Consider the following 26,481-nt stretch of genomic DNA (forward strand, 5'->3'; position numbering starts at 1 on the left):
ATTACATGTACTTTAGAAACAACAAGCATTGTCACACATACTGTTTTTCAAATATATTGGTTTTATTATTCAAAGGAAAATATAACATTTGTATAAAAGTCTGTGGATAAAATTAGAGTCCAGTGGCACCTTTAAAACCAACCAAGTTTTATTCAAGGTATGAGTTTTTGTGTGCAAGCACATTTCAGAGAAATTGAAATGGAAGAAAACCATTCACACTTATAGACAGGGCTGAACAGCAAATTAACATAAAACATGATGAAGACATTTTGAGACAACACAGGAACAACAAGCCAAGTGTACAGGGTAGATAGCTTTATGGATCCAATTAAGGGGGAACAACTGTTGAAGCTATAAATATGTCAAAATGGGAGATAACTGTGTAACAGAATCCTTTCTAATTATGGAATGCTAACTGAGATTCCTTTATGATGCCCCATTTATCTCAAGCGTGAAGGTAACAAACTTTGCTTTTTGTTTGTTTTGAATGGTTTTCCATTTCATTTTGTCTGAAGAAGTATGCTCATACTTTGAATAAAACTTTGTTGGTCTTAAAGGTGCCACTGGACTCTTAACGTTATTCAGGGTTGGTGCCATAGAAAAAGCTTTGCCGCCCCCCCCCCCAGCTCATTTCACAGGCAGGAAAGGACCTTCCTTCCAGAGACACACTCACCAACCCCCCCTCCTGCCTACCAAAACTGGAAAGATGGGCAAGGGGAGGTTCTTGATGTCCCCTCCCCTGGCTTCAGCCTCTGTACAGGAAGGGCTTTGTCAGAAGCAGGTAGCTGGAGAGTGCCTCAAGGCCCACCCCACAGGGGACGGAAGCTTGCAGGGGTGTGGAGGGGCCTTGCCATAAATGTCTCTGTTCTCTGTAATCTCCCTTAACGACTGCTGTCTCTTCTTCAGAGACTGTCTTGGCACCTGCTAACATGCAATGGGGGGGTGGGTGAGAAACACTCACCCTCGCTTTTAGCAGGCTCCTAACGGCCCGGGAGGGGGGTATATAGATCTGGCCTCAATGGTAAGTGCCAGAACTGACACAGTGAAGTGTCTACCTATAAAATGCACCTTTTCCTGAACACCAGAGAGACGTGATTATTGAGGACTGCTCAGGAGCTGACAGTGTCCGATCTCCCAGGTACAAACTTGCCTGTCCTTGGGGCTCCCTCCATTGCCAGGAGCACAGAGAAGGAACCCGACAACAGGACAATTCCCGCCAACCCTGATTTAGGAGGAGAAGTGCCCACTTCACCTGCCAAGTTGCCACCCGACCTGGGAGTTGCCTGGAGCAGTGCAGAAGTGCAGGCAGGGGGTCTCAGCTGTGGGATGAGCATTTCTTACCCAGCCCCCTGTGCCTGGTGCTCTGCTGAGGGCCTCCCAGATGGATGCCCACCCACCCCCACCCCCGTGACTCGGGGCCAGTTAGCTCATTGCTGGGGAACTCACACCCAAGCTGCCCGTCCCAGCATGGAGCACCCACCAAAGGCCTGCCATCTGCAGGGTGCACCTTCTGCCAGGGGAGGCTTCCTGGCCCCCTCCCACCAGTTAACACCCAGAAAAGGCCTTAGAACTGCAGCACCAGGAACCATGATCCTGCTTGGGTTCTCTGCTGAGCTGGGATCCAAGCCCCCCATGCTCCCCCACTTTGAAGGCTGAGGGGGGGGTTGGGAGCTCCCAGGAGGGACCTCAGGGCTTGCGGGACCCTGTGGCTGCAGTGACATTGGTGGGAAGGAGGCCAGCCATTCCCCACCCCCTGCCATGCCACTATGGCCATGGGTGAGGACTTGTGTGCAGCAGCCCTGGCTGGAGCCCAAAGATGCCACCCTCCACTGCCCCATCCCAGTTTCTCTGGCTGCCTTCCTCTTGTCAGGACAGCATGATGCCTGGAGCTGCTGGCCAGCAGTGGCAGTGACTAGCTACTTCCTCCCCCTCCTGTCGCTCCATCGGCTTTCCTCCTGCAACACAGCTGCTGACCTCACCTCACTCTCCACCTGTTCTCCTGGGGGAGCAAGGCTCGGGCAGCAGGAGGGTGACTGAAGGTGCCTCTCCGCCTCCAGATGCCCTGGCTGGGTGGCATACAGCCAGCCAGCCAGCCCCACATGTGAGAAAAGAGCTGGAAGGGGAGCACACCCACTGCCACCCGCTGAGAAGGGCTAGGTGGCTGCTGCGGCTCCTCCTCTTGCTGGGTACACATGCACCTCCCTGGCCGCTGCCGCTGCTGGGCAATGAAGCCCGAGGTAGGCCTGCAGGAGCCACCCTGCCACCAGATGGCACTCTAGGCAGCCTTGGTAGCACTGGCCCTGACTATGCTATTGCTTCAGACCAACATGGCTACCCTTCCGGATAAAAGTCTATGATTTTTCAAACCTAAGTCATTAATGTTTTTCTCTGGAATATTAATATTTCTCTGGAAACTGGCCCCAGAAGAAAACGGGGGGAGAACAAGTTTAAGAAATCATTTAATTGTTTTTGCTTCTATTGATTAGGAGAGTGACTAAGTACAGTATGTGTTCCACCCTCCCTTAGTTATAGCCCTGTATACATTTCAGTGCAGGCAGGTGAGACCATGTGGCAACTCTAGCTGTCTGCAAGATTCCTATAACATGTCCCTGGTCCCTGGCATGACCGTTCCTCGAAGGAGAGACGTTAGAACTTTCCTGTACGAGTCCAAAACCTTCTCAGCAGTTGGTCTTTCAGCCGGGCTCTTCTTGCAGGCCACGTGGATTTCAAACAAATGAAACCTGACCAGATCACTCCCTTCTGCATCTCCCAACAGGAAGTTTGTAACATCTGGGATTTTCCATATGTCTGTCCTTTCATCATATGGAGGCATGAGGCTGTCTTCAAATGGCACTTCTGGTCCGTGAGGCCAACGCTGCTCAGGAGCCACAAACTCACCCTGGAGCTCTTGGTGGCCACACCTGACCAGCTCTCCAGCGCTTCTGTTCACAAGAGGCAAGGCATCCAAGTCATTCACTACAATGTGAAAGTCACTGGTGAGCAAATACTGCGAAAGTACTTTATCCAAATCACTGGAGTCACACATCACAAAGGTACCCAGAGGACTGTTGTGCAGGTAACAGAGGATGCTCACATAATCTATAGCCAGCATGAACCTGTGATGCCATGTATTGGAGTCCTTGTACTTTGGTAAGTTCAGTATCTGATTCAGATTCTTCAAGGAGCCAAAGGGGTGGTACTCAGTTAGAATCAGGAAATCCTCTTCGCAAAAGCCAAGGAGTTTGACCACATGCTTACTTTGTAGAGATTTCAGCATCTGAAGGCCATGAAGAAAGTCATCTTTTAGCTCCAGCACTGTTAGCTGCGAAAGAGCAACTTTGTTTTCCTTCCACTCCGAAAGAAAGACCTAAAAGCGAATTGAATTCAATTTTATTTTCCCCCAAAGACACAATGCAGCCACTAGCATTAATTTTAATTAGCTTAATTGTTCTAAGTTTCTGGTTCTGTTTGGACTCCCATGAATCCTTGAGTCCAGTGGCACAATAAGACCAACAACGTTTTATTCTGGGAGCATGCACACGAATGCTTTGCCTTGCATAAAACTCTGTTGGTCCTAAAGGTGCCTGACTGGACTCGAACTTTGTTCTGCTGCTTCAGACCAACTGGGCTGCCCACCTGAACCTACCATAAATCTTGCCCACTATAAAGAATGTTAAATTTCATTATCCTATTAAACAGCAGAAGAATATTAATAAGCAGCTACACATAGTATATGAAGTGCTATGAAAGTTCTGCACAATGGAACAATTTTGGAAATTTTGAAGACAGATTAAAAATTATACTCAATTTTGGAAAAAACAAAGAAATATATGGAATACTTTCTGATCAAACCTAAACTACTTTTACTGATTGGACAACACAAAGTGCATAATGTACAACTTAGCATATAAAACTGTAAATATTTAGCATGTTCAAGAAATTCAAAACTCTACATTCAAGAGAACTTGCAAAGAAGCCCCCAAAGAACTGCAAACTGCTGCAAATTATGCCACCATAGGACGTGTGTTCTTGATTTTTGCCCTCTGAGAGTCAAGAAAAAATAATGGAAAGAAAAAGCATTCCATAGTAAATGAAAGAAACTATTCTTTAGACAGAAACTCTCCTACAATCACAACAGGTAGTACTACCAGCATATTTGGTTATCAAGTTAAACTGTAACACTGAAAATGCTGGGCTCTTCAATAATGTAACACTAAGTATATTAATTGTTGCCAACATTATTCACATTTACAAACACACAGGGCATTATCACTGTCTAATTCTGCAGACTTGACAAGGCTTTCACTAATTCCAAAAAGGATGGTGGAACCAGGAGGGGTTTCTGTTGGGAGTTTCCTTAGATTTCCTAATAGAAAAATGAGAGACTTTTCATGCCATTCAATTTGAGCAGGAAAACTTTATCTTATAAAGTGTGTGGTGTGTTACAGGCCACTTATGGTGACCCCAGGCAGCAGCAAGGGGCTTCCAAGGCCAGTGGGAGTGGTTTGCTCCGGCCTTCCTCTGCAGAGTCTTCCTTGGTAGTCTCTCTGCCAAGTACCAACTCTGCTTAGCTGTCCAGATCTGATGAGATAGGGGGGCTACACTATGTTGCATTTTTACACATTCCAAAAGAGACCATGGGGTTTTTTCTATACATCCCCATCAGAAAAAGTGGATTTTCCTGGGGGGTGGCTTCACATTGCTGAGTACCGTCTACAGCCTATTTTTCTCTCCCAAGTGTATGCGGAGTTGTTCCCTGGAGACCGCGGAAGTCCTGCCCGGCCCGGTCCCCCGCGCGCACGCACCCTCTTGACGGCGCCTTCCCCCACGCGCTTGAGCGGGCGCACTTCCCGGGCGAGGGCCTGGCAGGCGAGCCAGGGCGAGCAGTTCTGCTGCGGGGCTCCCAGGCGGAAGTGGCCGGGCGGGCAGGCGCTGCTCTGCCCGCGGGAGCCGCCGCCGCGGAGGTCCCGGGCGAGGAGCAGCAGCGCCGCCGCCAGCAGCCCCAGCAGCAGGGCCCCGGGCGCGCGCCGGAGGCGGAGGCGGCCTTCCCGCTCCATCCTGCCCAGGCGCGGCCGCCCCTCGCCCTCCCAGCAGCCCCCGCGCCGCGGCACGTGGGGGGGGGCGGGGAAGAGGGGCTTCTCCTCCTCGCAAGACCCTCCTCCTCCTCCTCCTCCTCCTCCTCCTGCTGCTGCTGCTGCTGCGCGCGAGCCCTGCCCGCCGGACACCTCCCCTCCAGGGCGAGTGAGCGCCTGGGGCGCCTTCCTTCTTCGGGGGCTCAGAGCCCTGCACCCGGAGGCCCCGTCTTTGTGAAACTCGCGGGACTTTGAGGAGAGGCAACAGATGCGAGGCTGAACATTCAGGGCCTCCACCGCAACAAACAGCCGCCCCCCGCAGATCAATGTTCCATTGCACCCTGTGGGGAGTGGTCTCCCGAGGGAATCACAGAGTGCCCAGCAGACGTCCCCCTCCCCCTGCCCCCATCTGGGATTGGCAGCCCGAGTCCCCCCCGCCTGACTAGGAGGCCAAGCCTCGCTTGGGGGAGGTGAGGGAGCCCTGCCCCCTTCAGGGTTGTCAGAAAGCAGAGGTTGAAGCAGGGCTTGAACAGTCCAGTCAGAATCCTAGAGTTGGGAGGGCTCTCCAGAGTCATCAACCCCCCCGCACAATGCAGGAAAATCCCAAGGACCTCCCCACAGACATACACCCCCAGTGACCACTGCTCCATGACCAGAAGATGGCAAAACAAACAAGCAAATCTCCGGGCAAAACTGGTTTGGAGAGAAATTGGTCCCTCACCCCAAAGTGGCAACCATTTCCCTGGGTGTGTAAGGAAGGGCCACAAGAACTAAGCACTTACGCAACCCTTGCTGCCTTCCCTCTCATGATCTGCCTAAGTTCACAGAATTGGCATTGCTGCCAGATGGCCATCTAGCCTCTGCTAAAGACCTCCAAGGAAGGACAGCCTACCACCTCCCAAGGACGACTGTACCACTGAGGAGCTGCTCTAACTTTCAAGAAGTTCTTCCTAATGTTTAGCCAGAAAATCTTGATTTCAGTTCAACCCATTGGTTCTGGTCTGACCTTTTGGGGAAACAGAAAACAATTCTCCACTATCCACTATATGACAGCCCTTCAAGTACTTGAAGACGGTGATCATATCACCTCTCAGTCATTTCCTCTCTAGACTAAACATACCCAGCTTCTTCAGCCTTTCTTCGTAGGACTTGGTCTCCAGACCCCTCACCATCTTCATTGCCCTCCTCTGGACATGTTCCAGCTTGTCTATATCCTTCTTAACCTGGTGCCCAAAACTGAGGTCTAACCAAAACTGTGCAGAATAAAGCGATACCATCACTTCATGTGATCTGGACACTATACTTCTGTTGATACAGCCCAAAATTGACTTTGCCTTTTTAGCTACCACATCACACTGCTGACTCATGTTCACTGTATGGTCCACTAAGACCCCCTAGATCCATTTCACACATACTACTGTCGAGACAAGTCTCCCCCATCCTATAATGATGCATTTGATTTTTCCTACCTAAATGCAGAACTTTACACTTATCCCTGTTAAAATTCATGTTGTTGGTTTCAGCCCAGTCTTCCAGCCTGTCAAGATCATCCTGTATCCTGTCTCATCTTCTACTGTATTTGCAACCCCTCCCAATTTAGTATCAGTTCTGCCCTTTCTTCATCTGGGCCTACCATATTATTGCTCTTTTTCTTACTTTGTACATAAAAAGAATACTTTTTGTTATTTTTAGCATCTCTCACTAGCCTAAGCTCATAGTGAACTTTAGCTTTCCTAACTCTTTCTCTACAAGCACTGGTTATTCATTTCCAGCATCACTCTAAGTTTGTCATAATTTGCTTTCCTGAAGTCAAACCTATACTCTTGACTATGTACAGCTTTTCCCAAGACTGTAAATTCCAAAATCACATGGTCACTACCCATTACTTCCACCTCATCAACCAGTTCCTCCCTGTTGGTGAGAATCAAGTCCAAGATAAAAGATCTCCTTGTTTCCCTCTCCACTTTCTGGAAAATGAAGTTGTCAGCAAGGCAAAACAGGAATTTATTTGAACTTTCATTTTTAGCTGCTGGACTTTCAACAAATGTCTGGGTAATTGAAATCTTGCATGACCACTGTTTCCCTCCTCTGAGAACTTTGCAATGTGTTGTAAGAGTATCTCATCTAAGTTCTCTGCCTAGCTTGGTGGTCTTTAACAGACTACCACCATAATGTCCCTGTTATTTCTTACTCCTTTGATTTTTACCCAGAAACTCTCAGTTGAGCTGCCATGCTCAGATTTGTGAATTTCCTCACAAGTATATACCTTCACATATACTGCTATACCTCCAGCCTTCCTTATTTGTCGCTTTTAAATAAGTTGTATCCCTCAGTCCTAATGTTCCAGTTGTGAGTGTCATCCCACCAAGTTTCAGTAAGGCCTATTATGTCATAGTTCCCTTCCTGTACTAGGACTTCCAATTTCTCCTGCTTGTTTCCCATGCTCTGCACATTAGTGTAGAGACATTGGAATCCACGTTTTATGCACCCTGAAGTTTTTGTTTCCTTACATATCTGTGAGTTAATGTTACCTAGCATATGTGCCACTCCCTGCAAAACTTTAGCGTTCTTATATCTAGCTACTAGCATCGTACTAGTCTTTGAATTATTGTCTTGCTCCCCCATACAATTTTGTTCAAAGCCTTCCTACCTAGCAAGACTCTTACCAAACACCTTCTTCCATCTTTTTGCAAATAGAAGAGCTTCATCTCAAAAGTGTAATCCATGGTCCAAAAATCCAAACCTCTTCTCACCATCTTCGTAGCCAGTCTTTTATTTGCAGTATTCTTTTCTCCCAAAGTTAGCCAAGACCTTCGACCAGAAGAACTGATGAAAACACAACCTGCACTCCCAGCTCCTTCACTTTCTGACCCAGAGCCACATATTCTCTTTTATTATCTTCTGGGCTGAGCCAAGCAGTATCATTTGTTCCCACATGGATAAGCAAGAAACGATGATCATCCACAGGCTTGATGAGTCTTCCTACCCTTTCTGTCAGATCCTGGATGCGTGCAGACAGCAGACCTCTTAAGACAACAAGTCTGGACAGCACACTTTGGGCTCTAATCCTATGAGTTGTGAATCCCCAATTACCAGCACCCACCTCTTCCTATATAGCGCAAGTCTTCTCATTAAATAGTCCTGAGAAACTTCCTTCAAGCTTTGTGGAGGCAGAATCAGTATCCATGGGGAGAGCCTGGAACTGACTGCTTAGCAGCAAAGGTTCAAAATGTCTCCTTGTTTTCCTGCTCCTGTGGGTCCCATTTTTCCACACGCCCTCCTCATGTGTTCAGTTGTCCTCCATTCCCTGAGATACCTTTTCATCTTCCTCCTGTTGTCCTCTCAAGAACACTTCATGCATTCTATTAATTAAATCCTTCCCTTATACACTGTAGCATGGACAAGCCTGCCTCAAGTCCCCAAAACTTCTCTTGCTTGCGGTAGGGCTATCAACGTACACTTGCTGCAAGCGGAATAGCTGTTACCCTCAGGTAAAAATACAAACATCCCACAGACTTTACATATCACTGCTTCAGTTTCCTCACCAGCCGTGCTGCTACAATCCTTTTCAAAATTAGTTCTGTTTAGCTAGACTTCTCTGAAAACTCCACTGCCAAACTACCTCTTGAGACTACTTGTGAGGAGCAACTTACTTTCCTACAGGGCCCCCAGGCCAAACCCCCAGGCAAAGAGCTGCAAGGCAAGAGGAAAGTCTGTAGGAAAGTCTGGTGAGGAAGAGCCCTGTAATTTAACAATATAAGAACATAAGAGAAGCCAAATTGAATCAGGCCAATGGCCCATCCAGTCCAACACTCTGTCAGACAGTGGCAAAAAAACCAGGTGCCATCAGGACATCCATCAGTGGTGCCAGGACACTAGAAGCCCTCCCATTATTGTCCCCCCACCCAAGCACCAAGAATACAGAGCATCACTGCACCAGACAGAGAGTTCCAATACACTGTGGCTAATAGCCACTGATGGACCTCTGCTCCATATGTTTATCCAATCCCCCCTTAAAGCTGGCTATGCTTGTAGCCGCCACTTCCTGTGGCAGTGAATTCCACATGTTAATCACCCTTTGGGTGAAGAAGTATTTCCTGTTCTAACCCGACTGCTCAGAGATTTCATTGAGTGCCCGTTAGCTCTTTTATTGTGAGAAAGGGAGAAAAGTCCATGCATAATCTTGTAAACCACTATCATGATGTCATCCCTAAGTCGATGTTTCTCCAACCTAAGAGCCCCAAGCGTTTTAACCATTTTTCATAGGGAAAATGTTCCAACCCTTTCTGTTTTTTTCCTGCACTTTTCCCAATGCTATATCTTTTTTGAGGTGTGGTGACCAGAATTGTACACAGTATTCCAAATGAGGCCGCACCATCGATTTATACAGGGGCATTATGATACTGGCTGATTTGTTTTCAATTTCTTTCCTAATAATTCCCAGCATAGTGTTGGCCTTTTTTATTGCAGTCGCACACTGTCTCGACATTTTCAGTAACTTATCTACCATGACTGCAAGATCTCTCTCTTGGTTAGTCTCCTCCAGTTCACACCCCATCAACTTGTATTTATAGTTAGGATTTTTTGTCCCCAATGTGCATTATTTTGTACTTGGTCACATTGAACCTCATTTGCCACGTTGATGCCCACTTGCCCAGCCGTGCGATTCCTTTGGAGTGCCTCAGAAGAAGATATTGGATTTATACCCTTCCCTATACTCTGAATCTCAGAGTGGTCACAATCTCCTTTTATCTTTCACACACACACACACATAACAGATGCCCTGTGAGGTACGTGGGACTGAGAGAGCTTTTACAACAGCTGCCCTTTAAAGGACAAATTTCTACAAGAGCTATGGCTGACCCAGCAGCTGTAAGTGGAGGAGTGGGGAATCAAACCTGGTTCTCCCAGATAAGAGTCCGCACACTTAACAAATACACCAAACTGACTCTCACAATCCTCTCTGGTTCTTGCCACCCTGAACAATTTAGTGTAATCTGCAAACTCCCAACTCCAAATTATTAATGAATAAGTTAAAAAGCATCGGACCCAATACTGAGCCCTGTGGTACCCCACTGCTTACCACCCTCCACTGAGAAAATTGCCCATTTATACTCACTCTCTGTTTCCTATTAATTAGTGAGTTTTTGATCCAGGATAGGACTTGTCCTTTTACTCCATGACTCTTGAGCTTACTTAGGAGCCTTTGATGAGGAATTTTATCAAGAGCTTTCTGGAAGACCTATTGGGTCCCCTTCATCCACATTTGTTTACCCTTTCAAAGATCTCTAACAGGTTAGTGGGACAAGATCTTCCGTTACAGAACCCATGCTGAGTCTTCCTCAATAACTTTTGTTCATCATTGTGGCTACTCATTCTCTTTCCAGTTTCCACCATTTTCCTGGTATTCAAATCACCCTGACTGGCCTGTAAATTCCCAGATCTCCTCTGGAACCCTTTTTAAAGATGGGGGTGACATTACCTACCTCAGGAATGGAGGCAGGTTTTTACAAATTTTTGTCAGGCGATCCACAAGTTCAGCTTTGAGTTCTTTCAGAACTCTTGGATGTATGCCATCTAGGCCTGGTGACTTATCAGTTTTTAAATTGACTCTTAGTCATAGGACCTCCTCTCTCATCACCTCCATCTGACGCAGGTGTTTCAACACCCCTTCCAATATAAGTGGTTCTGGAGCAGGCAAACACTTCTCATCTTCCACAGTGAAGACGGAGGCAAAAAATGCACCCAGCTTCTCAGCCATTTCCCTATCTGCCTTCAGTAATCCCTTTACTCCTTGGTCATCCAAGGGACCCACTGTCTCCCTGGCTGGCTTCCTGCTTCTAATGTGTTTGAAGAAAATTTTATTGTTGGTCTTTTATGTTTTTTGCAGTATGTTCCTCATAGTCCCTTTTTGCCTACCTGATCACACCTGATCTTATTTGCCACAGCCTGTGTTCCCTTTTATTAACCTCAATGAGACTAACTTTCCACCACATAAAGGAATCCTTCTTACCTTTTACAGCTTCCATTACTTTGTTTGTTAACCATGCAGGCCTTTTTCTATACCTATTTTTTGCCTTCCTTAACTTGCAGTGTGTATTTTATCTGACCTTCTAAGATTGTAGTTTTAAATAGTCTCTAAAGTTCCTCGAGGGTTTTTGCCCCATTCATCTTTCCTTTCAGTTTCCTCTTCACATGCCTCATGTCAGTGAAGTTACCCCTTTTAAAGTTAAAACTGTTTGTGTTGGTCTTCTTGGGCAACTCCCTATTTATATAAATGTTGAACTCAACAACATTATGGTCACTGCTCCCAAGTGGTGTAATCACTTTTACATCTCTCACCAGGTCTTGGGCGTTACTTAGAACCAAGTCCAGGATTGCCTCTCCCCTTGATAGGTTCTGTGACCATCTGCTCCATAGCACAGTCATTGAGAGTGTCTAGAAATTCAATCTCTTTCTCCCAACCTGAACACGTATTGATCAAATCAATGTGTGGGTAGTTAAAATCACCTATTATTACACAATTTTTATGTCTAGCCACTATCTTTAATTGTTTCATCATTTTATAATCATCCTCTGTCTTTTGATCTGGTGGGCAATAACAAACTCCCAGAGTTAAGCTTCCTTTTGAGCCTGCTATTTTGACCCAAAACATTTCTAGAAGCGAATCTATTTCTCTTACCTTCTCAGTCTTACTGGACTGTATACCCTCTCTGAAATACAGAGCTTCCAGCCCCAGGTCCTCTTCACAGTCAGACTTGGTTTTTACCATCCCAGATAAGTGGGATTGCCTTAAGCAGGCCTCATTTTGGGTAGGAGCTCACAGGAGTGGAGCTCTGGAACCTCTAAATTTTACTGTGCTCTTTTTTTCTTACCTCCCCCCACCCCAATACTTGCTTCTGGGTTCCATTGTTCAAACCTCCCATGAGAATTTTGCTAAACTTTTAGATTTGACAAACTTTCTAATATTTTCCCCCACAAAAAAGGGAAAATAACCAAAACATATAAAGCAGACAGATGGAAATCTTCATCATGCCCCTGTGGCCACAGAGGAGAAAGGAATTTAAAAAGTATGATGGGAGCAGTGTTCCCTCTCAGTTGCAGTCTTGTGAGTAAAAATTCTACTTTGTGAGCTACGAGCACTAAAGTTGTGAGCTACTGGCATTAAAGTTGTGAGCTCCTGCATAAATAGTATGCCTTGGGGTCATGCTTCCTGAGCTAAGACAAAAATGTGTGAGTTGGAGGCTAAAAATCTGTGTGCCAGCTCACACTAACTCAGCTTAAAGGGAACACTGGATGGGAGTGAGATTTATTATGGCAATTAAATTATAATTTGAAGGTTGATGCTGAGCTGATATAATGTAGCACACCTTCCGATGATGTCAGGGTATGCAAATGAGTTGTGCTCATGAGCTCTGGCACCTCTTTTTCTAGGAAAGGACCCCTGGCCTTAAGGATTCCTTTGCTGAAACACTGGTTGAAAAACAACTGCAATTTTTTTTCCTGTAACAGGAAGTATTTTCAGCTCCAACACCCCACAGGTGGCCAGGTAAACTGGAAAATCCAGTCAGATTAGATTTGGGCACAATGCAAGCACACTAAAGTGCAGGATAAAACTTCCTGCCTCTCAAGATTGTTACAGAATGTTGAGACTGCTATCTTCACACTGCCACCCTAAGAACACTTTCCCAGGAGTAAGTGTCATTCAACCCACCTCCAAAGAAGCCTACTTAGAATTGCTCTCTGATTGTACTTTGCCAGCAGTTTTGGCAAAACTGGTTTTATGATCTTGCATCCCAAAGTACCACTGTGCCAAACACACTAAGATGGGAAGGAAGTGCCTTGTTGAATCTCAGTGGTTCCTCCATAAGTGCCCCAGTAGCATCTTTCTGGCTGGCAGGCAGGCAGGCAGAGAGGAGCTCCACTAAGGAATGGGGAATCAAGCGGTGAGGCTTCCCTGGGATTGTACCAGTCAAGGCAGCAAGGGGGTTCTGAATGCCCCAGTGGGGAAGCCCTTTCCACAGTCACGGTCAAGATCAGGCAGGACGCTTTGCCTGACATGCAGGCTTTTGATGTGCACCAAGGTTTACTGCGCTTGCTCTCCAGTCGGTGCCAACTTATGGTGGTGCTATGAAGGAATGGCCTCCAAATAGTCCTGCCAAGCGAGGGCCTCATGATCGTGTTTCCAGCTTTAAGGGCAGGGAGACTTCCAACACGCTGCAGCTTGGGAGGCGACAGGGAAGCGCTTGCTTCTGCTGCCTGCACAGTGGCCCGGAGGCCAGCAAGCCCCCCTCCTCCTGGGACAATGACGGGCCCCGCCCCCGCCGTGCAGCAGCAGCAGCAGCAGCTTTGCCTTTCAAGCAGATCCGAGCGGGCAGCTGAACGAAGCAGGAGGCGAGTGGCACCCAACACTTCAGCACACTTCCGCAGATGAAGAAAGCGGGCGTTCTCAATAAAAGGGGCTGTCTTTCTTACAGGTGCGCCTTGGCAAAAGGGGGCCGCGTCATTTGCTTGCAGGGCTCCTCCCCCCGGCGCCGCCGAGCGGGGCTCCTCCCCCCCTTCCTCCCTAGCCCGCCGGGCCGCGCAGGCGAGGCGGCGAGCGAGAGCGAGAGAGCGAGATCGCGGGCATGGCGGGGCGCGGAGGGGGCTGCTGCTGGCTGCTGCTGCTGCTGGCCGGCGCGGCGCGGCCCCTGGGCGGTAAGGAGGGCCCTGGGGGGCGGGGGCGGGGGCGGCGGGCTGGGTGCCTTCCGCGGCAGGAGGCGGTTGCCGGAGCGCAGCTCTCCCTCCCTCTCCCCCGCAGCCTCCCCGGACGAGGCCCTGCAGCGCCGCCGCCAGCCCGCCCCGGAGCCCCGCCTGGACCAGGCCTGGCTGCAGCTGCAGCTCCGCCCGCCGCCCGCCGCCGCCCGCAACCTCACCCTGGCCTGGCGCTCCGACCCCTGCCACCAGGTAGGCCCCGCGGCACGGGAGGAGGAAGCCCCCCTAAACTGCTTCAGGATGAGATCAACCAACAGCCAGCCTTAACCTGGGCCAGGGCCTTTTCAGTCCTGGTCTGCCAGATGACAGCAGGGCCATGCAGGATCTCATGCAGTATTGAGGGCAGCAGCAGATACTTTCAGCTGACACCTTCTCTTTTTCTCCACCCCCCCCCCACCGCAGATGATTTGTAAGCTTCCCTCCCCCCCCCCCCCCCATGACATCCTGGTAGTCCAGACTGCAAAATTGCTCATAGGATGGATGCCATCTGGGATTGTTTTGAGTACTTTTAATATTTATAAGTTGTGATGTTTTTAGTTTAGGTCTTGTTTTATTATATGTTATATACGTCACTCAGAAACTGGCTTGCCAGGATTGCACTATTCATCATCATCATCAGTCACAGCCATTAGAGTATCTTTCAAGATTCTGCCCACCGTCTGCTAACTGTGTTGCTCAGGGCTGCAGCATCTGCTTGGCATGCAGAACGGCCCCTGCTCAGCCTCTGGCATCTCTGGCTAAAAGGAGCAGGTCAGAGGTGATGTGCTCTGACCTGGATGGCCCACGCTAGCCTGATCTCCTCAGATCTCAGAAGCTAAGCAGGGTCAGTCCTGGCTAGTAGTTGGATGGGAGACCACCAAGGGTTGCCACCGAGACATGCAGTGGCAGGCCATCTCTGAACATCTCTTGCCTTGAAGACCACGCAGGGTTGCCAGAAGTCAACTGCAACTCAATGGGACTTTTCACCTTCAGCAGGTGATGTGAAAGACCTGTCTCTGCCAGAGACCCTCGAGAGCTGCTGCCAGCCTGAGTAGACAATACTGACCCTGATGGCCTGAAAGACATAAGAGATGACCATGGAGAATAATGCTAAACCAACACAATGGATCTGTGGGATGGAAGAATATGAAAACCTAAACAGGGTAATATTCATTATTGAGTGGACATACTAAACATGAATACATACAACCTAAAAGGTAAAGGTAGTCCCCTGTGCAAGCACCAGTCATTTTCGACTCTGAGGTGACATTGCTTTCAAAAGGTTTTCACAGCAGACTTTTTACGGGGTGGTTTGCCATTGCCTTCCCCTGTCATCCAAGCTGAGGACTCATTTTACCCACCTCGGAAGGATAGAAGCTGAGTCAACCTCAAACCGGTTACCTGAACCAGCTTCTGCTGGGATCAAACTCAGGTCGTGAGCAGAGGGCTCCGACTGCAGTACTGCAGCTTTACCACTCTGCGCCACGGGGCTCAACCTACATGGGTACAAAACAGGAATACTACAGGAATGCAGAACAGGAATGGCTTGCCAAATATGGAATGAATTTCTTGAAGGATGATTGTGATCTTGGCTCCTCAGTGAATATAATTGAAGTACCATTGGAATGATTAGCAATAATTATTGTATACCTGCAAAGATATTCAAAATGTTGACAATGTTATATTTGGGTCCAACTACATCTTGGTCGACTCATGAGGAGATTTCCATGTGGCATGTTATGTTGGGTCCAACTAACGTTTAGACATCCATGAAGATTTTCTTGGTCTTAATTGATGGGATTGTTCCTTGGAGCTGCACTTGACAGCATATTTACTTACCATTGAACTGTGGATTAGCATTGATGAATATATGAAGTTCACCATAAGATGTGGACTCATCATCACCAGAATTTTGTCATTCATGGCTGTAATTAGTGACCAGTATTTATTCCTCTGTTTTGTACCTGTGTGGGTTGTATGTCTAAGAGCCCCGTGGCACAGAGTGTTAAAGCTGCAGTACTGCAGTCCTAAGCTCTGCTCACGACCTGAGTTCGATCCCTGGCAGAAGCTGGCTGAAGGTTGACTCAGCCTTCCATCTTTCCGAGGTCGGTCAAAGGAGTCCCCAGCTTGCTGGGGGGAAAGCGTAGATGACTGGGGAAGGCAATGGCAAACCACCCCGTAAAAAGTCTGCCATGAAAATGTTGTGAAAGCAACGTCACCCCAGAGTCGGAAACGACTGGTGCTTGCACAGAGGACCTTTCCTTTCCAGGTTGTATGTATGTTTATTCACATTTAGCATGTCTGCTCAATAATTAATATCCCACTGTTTCACTTTTTTCATATCCTTTGCTGTATCACATAGTGCCTATTCCACAGATCTGTTGCATTGGTTTAGCCTGATTCAGTATAAGGCAGTGTCATGATCCTAGGCCTAGTGTGGCCTACAGGCTCCAGAGAACATAAGAGAAGCCATGTTGGATCAGGCCAGTTGCCCACCCAGTCCACTCTGTGTCACACAGTAGCCAAAAAAAAAAGGTTCACAAGTGGGGCTAGAAGCCCTTCCATTTTGCCCCCCCAAGCACCAAGAATACAGAGCATCACTGCCCCAGACAGTTCCAATAATATGCTGTAGCTGAGAGCCACTGATGGACCTCTGCTCCATATTTTTATCCAAACCCCTCTCGAAGGTGGCTATGCTTGTAGCCGCCACCATGTCCCGTGGCAGTGAATTCCACATGTTAATCACCCTTTGGGTGAAGTACTTCCTTTTATCCGTTCTAACCCTACCGCTTAGCACTTTCATTGAATGCCCACGAGTTCTTGTGTTGTGAGAAAGGGAGAAAAGTACTTCTTTCTCTACTTTCTCCAACCCATGCATAATCTTGCTAAATCAAGCTAAAGAGCCCCAAGCATTTTAACCTTTCTTCATAGGGAAAGTGTACCAAACCTTTAATCTTTCTAGTTGCCCTTTTCTGGACTTTTTCCAATGCTATAATATCCTTTTTGAGGTGCGGTGACCAGAATTGTACACAGTATTCCAAATGAGACCACACCATCGATTTATACAGGGGCATTATGATACTGGCTGATTTATTTTCAATTCCCTTCCTAAATTCCCAGCATGGCGTCGGCCTTTTTTATTGCAATTGCACACTGTCTTGACATTTTCAGTGAGTTATCTACAACGACCCCAAGATCTCTCTCTTGGTCAGTCTCTGCCAGTTCACAACCCATCAACTTGTATTTGTAGCTGGGATTCTTGGCCCCAATGTGCATTACTTTGCACTTGTCCACATTGAACCTCATCTGCCACGTTGACGCCCACTCACCTAGTCTCACAATCCTCTCTGGTTCTCACCACCCTGAACAATTTAGTGTCATTTGCAAACTTAGCCACTTCTCTGCTTACTCTCAACTCCAAATCACTAATGAACAAGTTAAAGAGCATGGGACCCAGTACTGAGCCCTGCGGCACTCCACTGCTTACCGTCTTCCACTACAAACTGCCCATTTATACTCACTCTCTGCTTTCTATTAGCCAGTTTTTGATCCACAAAAGGACCTGTCCTTTTACTCCATTACTCTTGAGCTTACTAAGGAGAAGCCTGTGTAGGAGTAGCTATGGGGCTTCCATCTTCCAGGATCCCTTCTGATTGGGTGGGCAGCAGTTTTGGAGGGAAAACTTGCCCAGAGGGGTAGAACCTGGTGTCAGCTCTGGGACAGTCTTTAAGCAGACCTCCGGGTTTCAAAGAAAGTTGACTTTATTGATAGACAGAAAATAGTAGCAAAACAACTCTGTGTCACATCTGGTGCACTTGGGGAGTGACCAATCTTTATACCCTTCACAGGGCTATTATTGAGCCCGCCGAATGTAACAGCAAAAAGGCTGGACAAACCAATACAAATTAGTTCACACTGAACTCTCTCCCCTCCCAGACAATGAGCAGTTCAAGCTGGCTCTGGAAGGTGATAGGGTGGCCTTGAGATGCTGGCTCCAAATCTCCTTTGCAGGGCAGAAACAGATAGTTATGAACATTGCACAGAAATAGCAAAGCAGGTACATGTACACTCTCCCACACATTCCCAGAGCAAAGATGCAACACAGAACACATAACCAAAATATGGCAAGGGCTCTTGGCACCTGGGAGGAAAGCATAAACAGGCCAAGCTACAGACTGGGCTGTTCTCTCTGGAGAGGCTGCAGACAGAGAGAGGCGGTTTTCTCTGGAGAGAAGGTGGCCAGAGGGCCCCTCACCAAGGCGGGGAGAGTCCATTTGGAATCATAGAAAGGGAACATCTTGTTAGATGCGTGAGGGCTTTTATTTCTTGATACCAACCTTTACTATTTTCGATATTCCCTGTGCACTAAATGTTTCACTAGCCATTTCTTGTTCTAGGCCACTTATGATAAACTTCTTGTTGCTAAACTGCCTGAGTCCTCACGTCTCTTGAGTCATGGTCAAAAGGTACTTGGTCATAGGGATCTTGGTGAAAGTGCTCTGGGCCCTCCCAGACAGACCCTCGCCAGAGTGGTGGCAGCCACTGAAACAAGCGTTAAGATGACGTTTATTTTTATTTACATTATTTACAATACACTTTTCTCATTGAGACTCAAGTAGGGTTCCACAGTGCAAGTCAAATACAGTTGACGAGATGTGACATCCAGTGAACAAAGCAATCAGGTTGGGATTGCAGAAATTGAAAATTAGCAGAAACCTGAAAACGGTGCTGAAACAGAGCATAAATATTGACATGGTACATTAAACGATGCCGAAATTATATACTAGGATCATATTCACAGCAGCAGACACTATGTATTATGCACACTAGTACAGTCCACAGTCCTTTGCCTTCATTAAAGCATCTTTCTGAGGCATGCCACTATAGTTCCACCCTGTCATCTGCACAAAAAGCCCTCCTGAATCATTCAGTTTTGTGTTGTTTGTGGAAAGCCAGGAGCGTGAGGTCTTTTCTAACAGGCCCATAGCCATGGTGGGGCCCACAGGGTCCCAACCCCACCACTTAAACACCAAGGCCAGGGCTCCAGCCCCATCACTTATCACCCCCAACTTCTGCTGGTGGGGGGTGGGGTGGCTGGAGCCTGGCTGTAACTCTCTCCTGTCCTCCCCTCATTCTGGAGCCTGTTTGGTGTAGTGGTTAAGTGTGCGGACTCTTATCTGGGAGAACCAGGTTTGATTCCCCACTCCTCCACTTGCACCTGCTAGCATGGCCTTGGGTCAGCCATAGCTCTGGCAGAGGTTGTCCTTGAAAGGGCAGCTGCTGTGAGAGCCCTCTCCAGCCCCACCCACCTCACAGGGTGTCTGTTGTGGGGGAGGGAGATAAAGGAGATTGTGAGCTGCTCTAAGACTCTGAGTGGAGGGTGGGATATAAATCCAGTGTCGTCATCGTCTTCATTCTGGAGGATGCACCACTCACCATCTTGCATGTCTTTGTATCTCCTGCCACTGGGTGCCATGGAACCCACCTTGTTCCTGCCAATCACCCCCAATTCACTCACCAATGAACTGGACCAAGGCCTGCCCGCCCAGCCTCCACTTCAGCTCGTCTCCCAGCTTGCCTGCCTTTGCCCCTCGCTCTGCATCAGCCATTGTCCACCTCTCAGTCAGCTGATCCCTGTTCAGCAGAGGGGACTAAAGCAACTGGAGAAGCCCTGGCTGTGCCGTGAGGCTTTATGGGAACTGGAGTTCCCCACTAAGAGAGCCCCGTGGTGCAGAGTGGTAAGCTGCAGTACTGCAGTCTAAGCTCTGCTCACAACCTGAGTTTGATCCTGGCAGAAGCTGGGTTTAGGTAGCCAGCTCAAGGTTGACTCAGCCTTCCTTCTGAGGTCTGTAAAATGAGTACCTGACTTGCTGTGGGTAAACATAGATGACTGGGGAAGGCAATGGCAAACCACCCCCGTAAAAAAGTCTGCCAAGCAAATGTCATGACTGCTTGCACAGGGGACTACCTTCACCTACCTTTACTAAGAGGATGGCCCTGCCTGCCAATGGCAGGAGGCCGCCTGAGAAGACTGCAAGGACATGGAAGCCCTGCAGCGCTGTGCCTGGTGGGAGTTGTAGTTCTTCAGAAGGGCTGGGGGAGAGGCATCATTGAGCGTGAAGAGAAGGAAAGGAAAGGGAAAGGTTTTCCACTCTTGCAAAGGGCGCCTGGCAGGGGCTTGTTTTTTCAAGGCCTGCTCTGGTGCTGTATGGAGGACAGGCCCCTCGCAGGGGAGGAGGGGGCACAGTGGGCCCATTGATCTGCCCCTGCCGCAGCTGGTTCTGTGAGGCCCTTAAGGACTAGCCTCTGAGCTCTGCAGGCGTGCAGCCTCTGGTTTGGGTCCTGCTGATCTGTTCACACACTAAGAGAGTGTGAAGCAATTCTCAGGCCCAGCTGTGCTGGTGAGGCTGAGGAGAGACAGGAGGGTTCTGGAGGCTGTTTAGTTGGTGGGCGGTGGAGGGGTCCAGTGTTGTGCAACAAATCCTATCTCCCAGCAGAGGCTGTCACTTGAGCCCCTGCAACCCTGCTTGGGTCCTGACACCCCCTCCCCCCCCCCCCCGCAGCAGCACTGTCCTCTTGGCGGCTCTTGTCCACAGGGGACGCCTTGCTGAGGCTAGGTCGCGGGCTGCCTGCTGCTGCAGCCAGCCAGTGCGGCCCCCACAGCTTTCCCCTGTGCCCCCATTAAAATGTCCTAGTTATGGGCCTGCTTCCTAGCCTTGCCAGGCAGGTCATTCTCTAACACGGGGCCACCACAGAGGAAGCCTGTGTACAGGAAGTTGCTAATTTTCAAGATGGCTCCCCTAGGAGGCCCTGCCCAGGGGACTGAAGCTGCTGTGGTGTGGAGTAGAGGGGGAGAAGCGTCCTGTGGCTAGGAGGGACCAAGGCCAGGAAGGGGACAGGCAACGCCTTGCCTTGAGCTTGCTAGCTGATGAGTAGCCGGATGGGAGTGATGCTCACACGCCTCCTGGCTGCCGGCAAGAACCAACCTGCCATGTTCTGCACCAACTGGGGTTTCTGAGTTGGCTTTAATGAGATGCATGTTCTGCCAAAACAACTTGCGTGCGCTGCAGTCTGGGCAAAGATGTGCGTGACTCAAAGGCTAAACCCTAAGTTCTGTTTTTTTGAAAGCAGAAATAATTTAACATGACTGCATTTTCCCGTTAAGCATCAGGAAGTCTTCCTGAATATGTTTCAGAAAAGTGATCTGGACAAAAGTGATATCTAAGCAGTCTACAAGGTCAGATGATGTATTGATTCAGGACTGTTGTTCCAGTCAAATCAGAGAGAGCAGAAGCGGAGAGGCTCATATGTTTAGAATCATAGAATCATAGAGTTGGAAGGGACCTCTAGGGTCATCTAGTCCAACCCCCTGCACAATGCAGGAAACTCACAAACACCTCCCCCTAAATGCACAGGATCCTCGTTGCTGTCGGGTGGCCATCTAGCCTCTGTTTAAAAACCTCCAAGGAAGGAGAGCCCACCATCTCCCGAGGAAGCCTGTTCCACTGAGGAACTGCTCTAACAGTCAGGAAGTTCTTAAATGTTGCGCCTAATGCTAATTAGCAAGTTCTTCCTAATGTTGAGCCTAATGTTCTTCCTAATGTTAATTTGTCTCAGTCCTGACCCCAGCAGGGCTTCACTCCAGTCACTAAGGACAGGAATCTTACCATTCCTTATTTTAGGGAACTCTGCGTTTTTTCCCTCTTTAAAGGAGAAAACACATCAGCTGGCTTTTGCCTGAGCAGGGCTGCTGCTCCCTTTGGGCTGGCTGCTCTGTGTCACTGATGGGCCTGTGGTCTTCCTTCTTCCCAGTGCTTGTTTCAGGAGCTGGTGCCTGTCCTGTCGGAAGAGGCTGGGGTTGCAGTGGATTGTCAGCATGGAATGACCCTGATGGTCAGCAGCACAACTGAACACCAAGAGCTTTGCAGGTGTGTACCTTATTTTAAGTTCATCTGCACAGAAGTAGCTCACTTGACACACTCTCAGGGGAAATGTTCCTACGGCTGCACTATACTCATTTCTGTTCATGATGCTCCAGATTTGTAAGACAAACTTGCAAAGACTGAATTATGTTGGGTTAGAATATAGTACTACAGTGCAGTACTAGACCAATAATAAAGCAGCACAGTAGAAACCCTGGGGAATACTTTTTAAGTAACTATGTAGTGCCTGTGTTGTGAGCTAGCACATAGGGAAGAGATCAAGAGAAATATCCTAGATAAAGACTTCGTAAAAAGGTTTTTTAAAGAAAAAAGTTGGTTGGATTCAATAAGGAGTGGAAAAGGGGTGGAACACAAAAATTTCAAGGAAAAATGCACAGTAAGACCGCACACAGGCTTAAATAAAAAGCAATACAATTTATCTAGCAAAATTCCCAGAAAAGGGCGAGAAGTGTCTGTTGTTCCCATATGTATGAAGCGATCACTTTTTTATATGTTGTCGAAGGCTTTCATGGCTGGAGTTCATTAGTTGTAGATTTTCTGGACTGTATGGCCGTATTGTAGAACCTGACATTTTGCCAGCAGCTGTGACTGGCATCCTCAGTGATATAACACAGATGGTTAGATTCTTTGTGTGTCAAAGTGAGGAGAAGAAGATGGTAGGCAGGTAATTTATATCTACTCAGGAAGGTGGGGTAGGGCTGAGTCATTATCTTGTAGGAGTTTCACAGGGTATGACAAGCTAATGGAGGCGCTTTCCTGAGGAAGTTCTTTTGCTGTTGAAATTCTAATCTTATCTGTGGTGCTTTTGTAAGATGTAGAGCAGTTTGTGTTTTTCAGGACTGGAAACCATGTCCTATTCATTTTTAAATTCTCTTTCTTATTGAAATTGTTTTTATGTTTATGGCTTTCAATGGCTTTCCTATGTAATCTGATATGGTAATTGGATTGCAGTGTCTTGGAATAAGATACTGTGTCATGTTTGAGTTTTAAAAATTTCCTACCCAAGTTTTCCCTCAGACCTCCCTTTAGGTATGAATGAGACATTTACTGACTTACAATGAGAGGAGTTCTGTAGTGATTCCCAAAGGAAATGTGCACCCTCTTTCTGGGGACTGAACACCCCATCTTTTCCAGGGCTTTCAGATTATACAAAATTCTTAACTATTTAAAATTCTTAACTATTCCAACCTTTCAAAGACTTTTTTTTTGCTAGCATAATGCCTTACCCCTGATTGAATTATTTGGCAGATTCTCAGACAATCTGAATGAACACAGAATCTGCCTGTGTGGAAATGTGAAGACAGAAACATCCATTTTTATGTAGTTGTGATTTATATTTTGCTATAAGATCTTCTTTTATTTCTCCATTGATTTCACACTTCCCAGCATGTTCTGGTTATTACTATTATTCTAATTGCTGTCTGGCAAAGATAAGGCTGTTACCTGTCAGTAGTTTTTTATTCAACTGCTGCCTTGAAACATCTAAATGTTGATTTGCACACAGGTGCTCTTTATGCACTGGGATACAGTTGTTTTAACAGCTGCATACAAGTTACCTAGGCTGTAGCAGGTTCCTCAGAGCATGTGGAGAGTTCCTTGTAGTAAAGTACAACCTGTGGAGCTCAGTTTCCACTAAAGACAGAAGACAAGGGGAAAACGCTGAATCCCCAGGTATTTATAGTCAATGGAATCTGATCTAAACCAGCCCCGTCTGCAAGAGTGACAAGCAGATTTAACCAGTCTCATGCAAATTCCCATCTCTGATGTCAGAAGCTACTGTTACCAATAAGAAAATTACTAAAGGATGGTCCCACTCCACCAAGTAGAGACCACCTCCCGCAGCAGCAGTCCCTTCTGTAGGGCAACTCTAGGTCTTGGTTGTCTGGAGATACAACACCAGATCAACGTTTTATTGATGGAAGAGACAGCCAAGAGAATTAGCCTTTCTGTCACGCCAGTCTATAGAGAAACTGAATCTGGAATTGGAAAGAAGGCAGAAGACCTGGAGAGGTGAAGGTGGTGCTGGAGAAATTAAATGGGGATATAAGTGGAAGAGTACAAGGAAAAAGGTGGATGGGTTGGGGAAAAGGCATTTATGAAACAAAGAAAGTAGGGGCTGGAGGTGAAGGTGGGGAGTGCCGTCAGGCCACAGCTGACCTAAGGTGACCCCTGGTGAGGCTTTCAAGACAAGAGGCGTTCAGAGATGGCTGACCGTTGCCTGCCTCTGCCTCATGACCCTGCTCTGTCTCCAGGGTCCTGTAAGATCAACGGGGATCCCAGGATGATTGTTCTCCTGCCAGCTGTGGTGGCTGCTGTGTGGCTGTCAGGACCCGGCCACACATTCGCAGCCTGACCCCCCTCACGGGGCTACGGGAAGTACAAAGCAACCCACCTCACAGGGCGCTTGTGAGGAGGAATGACAGAGAGAAAAATTATATAAGCCACCCTGGACCTCCATTGGTGAGAAGGGTTGGATGCAAATGAAACAAACGTGTTAAAGGCCTGAGAAGAGGGGCTAAAGTATTGATTTTTTTGAAGGGGGGAATACAGTTTGCTTGCTGTATTGTAAAGGGGTGTGAGCATGAGGAAAGTGGAAGAAAAACATACAGGACCATTAAAATATTAGCTGTTTTGTTTTCAGTTTTTTTGCCAATCGTCCCTGGCCTGGAGTTTGCCCTTTTTTCATGACCACTGAATTGGCGTTTTCATCAAGCTATCCATTACAGCCCCAAGATCTCTTTCAGTTTGAGTCTTGGCCAGTGCAATGCCTTGCAGTACATACTTGAGGTCAGGATCTTTTGTTTCAGTGGTGCATCACTTTACACTTGCCTACACTGAACATCATTTGCCGCGTTTTTGCCCACTTCCCCAACTTAGAGAGGTTTTGCTGGAGCTCTTCACAATCCATCTTGGCTTTGACTATCCTCTGCAAACTTGACTTCTGCACTGCTCACTTTACCCACAATTCCAAATAAGTTATGAACAAACTGAATAGCCTCATCCCAAAGTTGATTCTTCTATGAGGTTGCTAGCTTCCAGGTGGCACCTGGAGATCTCCAGGCAACCAAGACCTCGAGTTGCCCAGAGAAGGGGCTGCTTCTGCGGGAGGAGACCCTGTGATGGCCCTGCTCTGCCCTCTCCAATCTATCCCCAAAATCTCCAGGTATTTCCCAGCTCAGAGCTGGCAGCCCTGTTCTTGCAAGTCCCTGCTGCTCCCTTCTGTCCATTGTGAGAAGGGTCCAAATGTCCCCCTTTCTGCCATTTCACCAGTTGGAGCCCTAAGTCCCTGGGGAGGGGGCGGGATGCCCTTCCTGGGGTGGGGGCAGGTGCAGAGATTGCAACTGTGGCTTCAGCACAGAATGACCCAACTGTTCTACCCCCTTCATCAGATCACCAGGGAACTGCTCAGTGCGGAAGAGCGAATTGCCCTAGCTGGTGGTGGTGGTGCTGGAAAGGGCCAACAAGGCACCGTTGACTTCTGGCAATCCGCTTGGGCTTTCAAGGCAAGAAGCATTCAGAGGTGGTTTGCCCTTGTCTGCCTCTGCTTTGTGACCCTGGACTTCCTGGGGGGCCCCCCTCCAAGCCCTAACCGGGGCCCGCCCTGCTTCACTTCCAGGTCAGAGCAAAAGTCGCCCCGCTAGCAGAGGGTAGCCAACAAGATGACTTTTGCCCTGGGCTCAGTGCAGTCCTCCTGCTCAAGACATGCTCTGGTGCCTTGCCAGTTTTCAGGTTTCAACTCTTTCTCTTTCCAGGGTCCACTATCATTTTGGAGAGTTTGGGAACTATTCTCTGATAGTCAGGACTGACCCCAGCAGCCAGAAGATTTCGTGCAACATCGTTATCAATCAAAAGCCAGTCAACAGCTACCTCCGTGAGTTACTTTATTGGTTTAGTTATTCATACCCCACTTTTCTCCCCATCTGGTGATTCAAAGCCACTTACAGAATACATGCAGAAATACATCTTGGACACAAATGTGTGCTGTGAGATGGTCCAGCATCGCTGGCTAATGGTGGTTTCAGTTTTCTGGCTTAGTCTGGGTCACAGGTGAGAAGCTCCAGGCCACAAGACCGAGCATCGAGAGCCCCCTGGGTTGCTCAGGTAGGCCAGGCCCCCGTAGCAGAGGACAAGCAGGAGCTCAGCCTGAGCCTGGTGGCCAAGGGAGGTGCCCCCCACCCCCGTGTTGTTATGCCCTCATCTCTTACGTGTTGTGGTGATTGCTAAAGACTCCCTTGGGTCAGGACTCTTCTTCTGCAGGCCGCCTCTCCCTCCCAGTCATGCTGCAGGGCTCTCAGGGGTGGTGCAAGAGCAGCCACATCCCCCAACAGTTCCTGGTTCTTTCCATTCAGACCCTGGTGCCTGGATGAGGAAGATGGTGGGAAAGGGCATTTGGACTGACCTGTTCCAGCTAAAGTGGAGAAAAAGGAAGTCCTTCCCCCCCTCTCCAGCCAGCCAAGGGGAGAATCTGCCAAATGACATTCTCCCCACCCCCCACTTGAGAGGAGTTGCTTGGACTGGCCTGACCCCACTCAGCATTCCTGTAAGCTGGGCCTCTTCCTGAAGGGGGTTTAAGTTAAGTGACCTGCGGCAAACACATGGTGTCCTTGTGGAGGGCCGGATGATGCTGCCCTCCCAGGTTCTTCTGTCTCCCAGGCCTGGGGCAGCTTCTGAGCTGCAGCTGCAGCCCCCTCTGGCGAGGACATTGCGAGGGGCCAGCAGGGTATTTTGAGCCC

At 48.2% G+C, this 26,481-nt stretch overlaps 2 protein-coding genes across 2 annotated transcripts in view; one reads left to right on the forward strand and one right to left on the reverse strand.

The window, feature by feature from the left end:
- Window positions 1–2,446: 2,446 nt before the first annotated feature.
- Window positions 2,447–5,057, reverse strand: POMK (protein O-mannose kinase). Its single transcript, XM_060247746.1, has 2 exons — window positions 4,806–5,057; window positions 2,447–3,367 (listed from the first exon to the last, which is right to left on the reverse strand). The coding sequence occupies exons 1-2, from the start codon at window positions 5,055–5,057 to the stop codon at window positions 2,597–2,599; spliced, it is 1,023 nt and encodes a 340-aa protein (XP_060103729.1). The 3' UTR covers window positions 2,447–2,596.
- Window positions 5,058–21,619: 16,562 nt separating this feature from the next.
- The window catches only part of HGSNAT (heparan-alpha-glucosaminide N-acetyltransferase), a 39,582-nt gene continuing 34,720 nt past the window's right edge, over window positions 21,620–26,481 (forward strand). The window contains exons 1-2 of the mRNA XM_060247856.1: window positions 21,620–21,733; window positions 25,501–25,619. Coding sequence (XP_060103839.1) covers window positions 21,687–21,733; window positions 25,501–25,619 — 166 coding nt within the window. The 5' untranslated portion in view covers window positions 21,620–21,686. The remainder of the gene's footprint in view (window positions 21,734–25,500; window positions 25,620–26,481) is intronic.

The sequence above is a fragment of the Heteronotia binoei genome, chromosome 10 (genome assembly GCF_032191835.1).
Source record: "Heteronotia binoei isolate CCM8104 ecotype False Entrance Well chromosome 10, APGP_CSIRO_Hbin_v1, whole genome shotgun sequence".
In the NCBI taxonomy this organism is placed as follows: domain Eukaryota; kingdom Metazoa; phylum Chordata; class Lepidosauria; order Squamata; family Gekkonidae; genus Heteronotia; species Heteronotia binoei.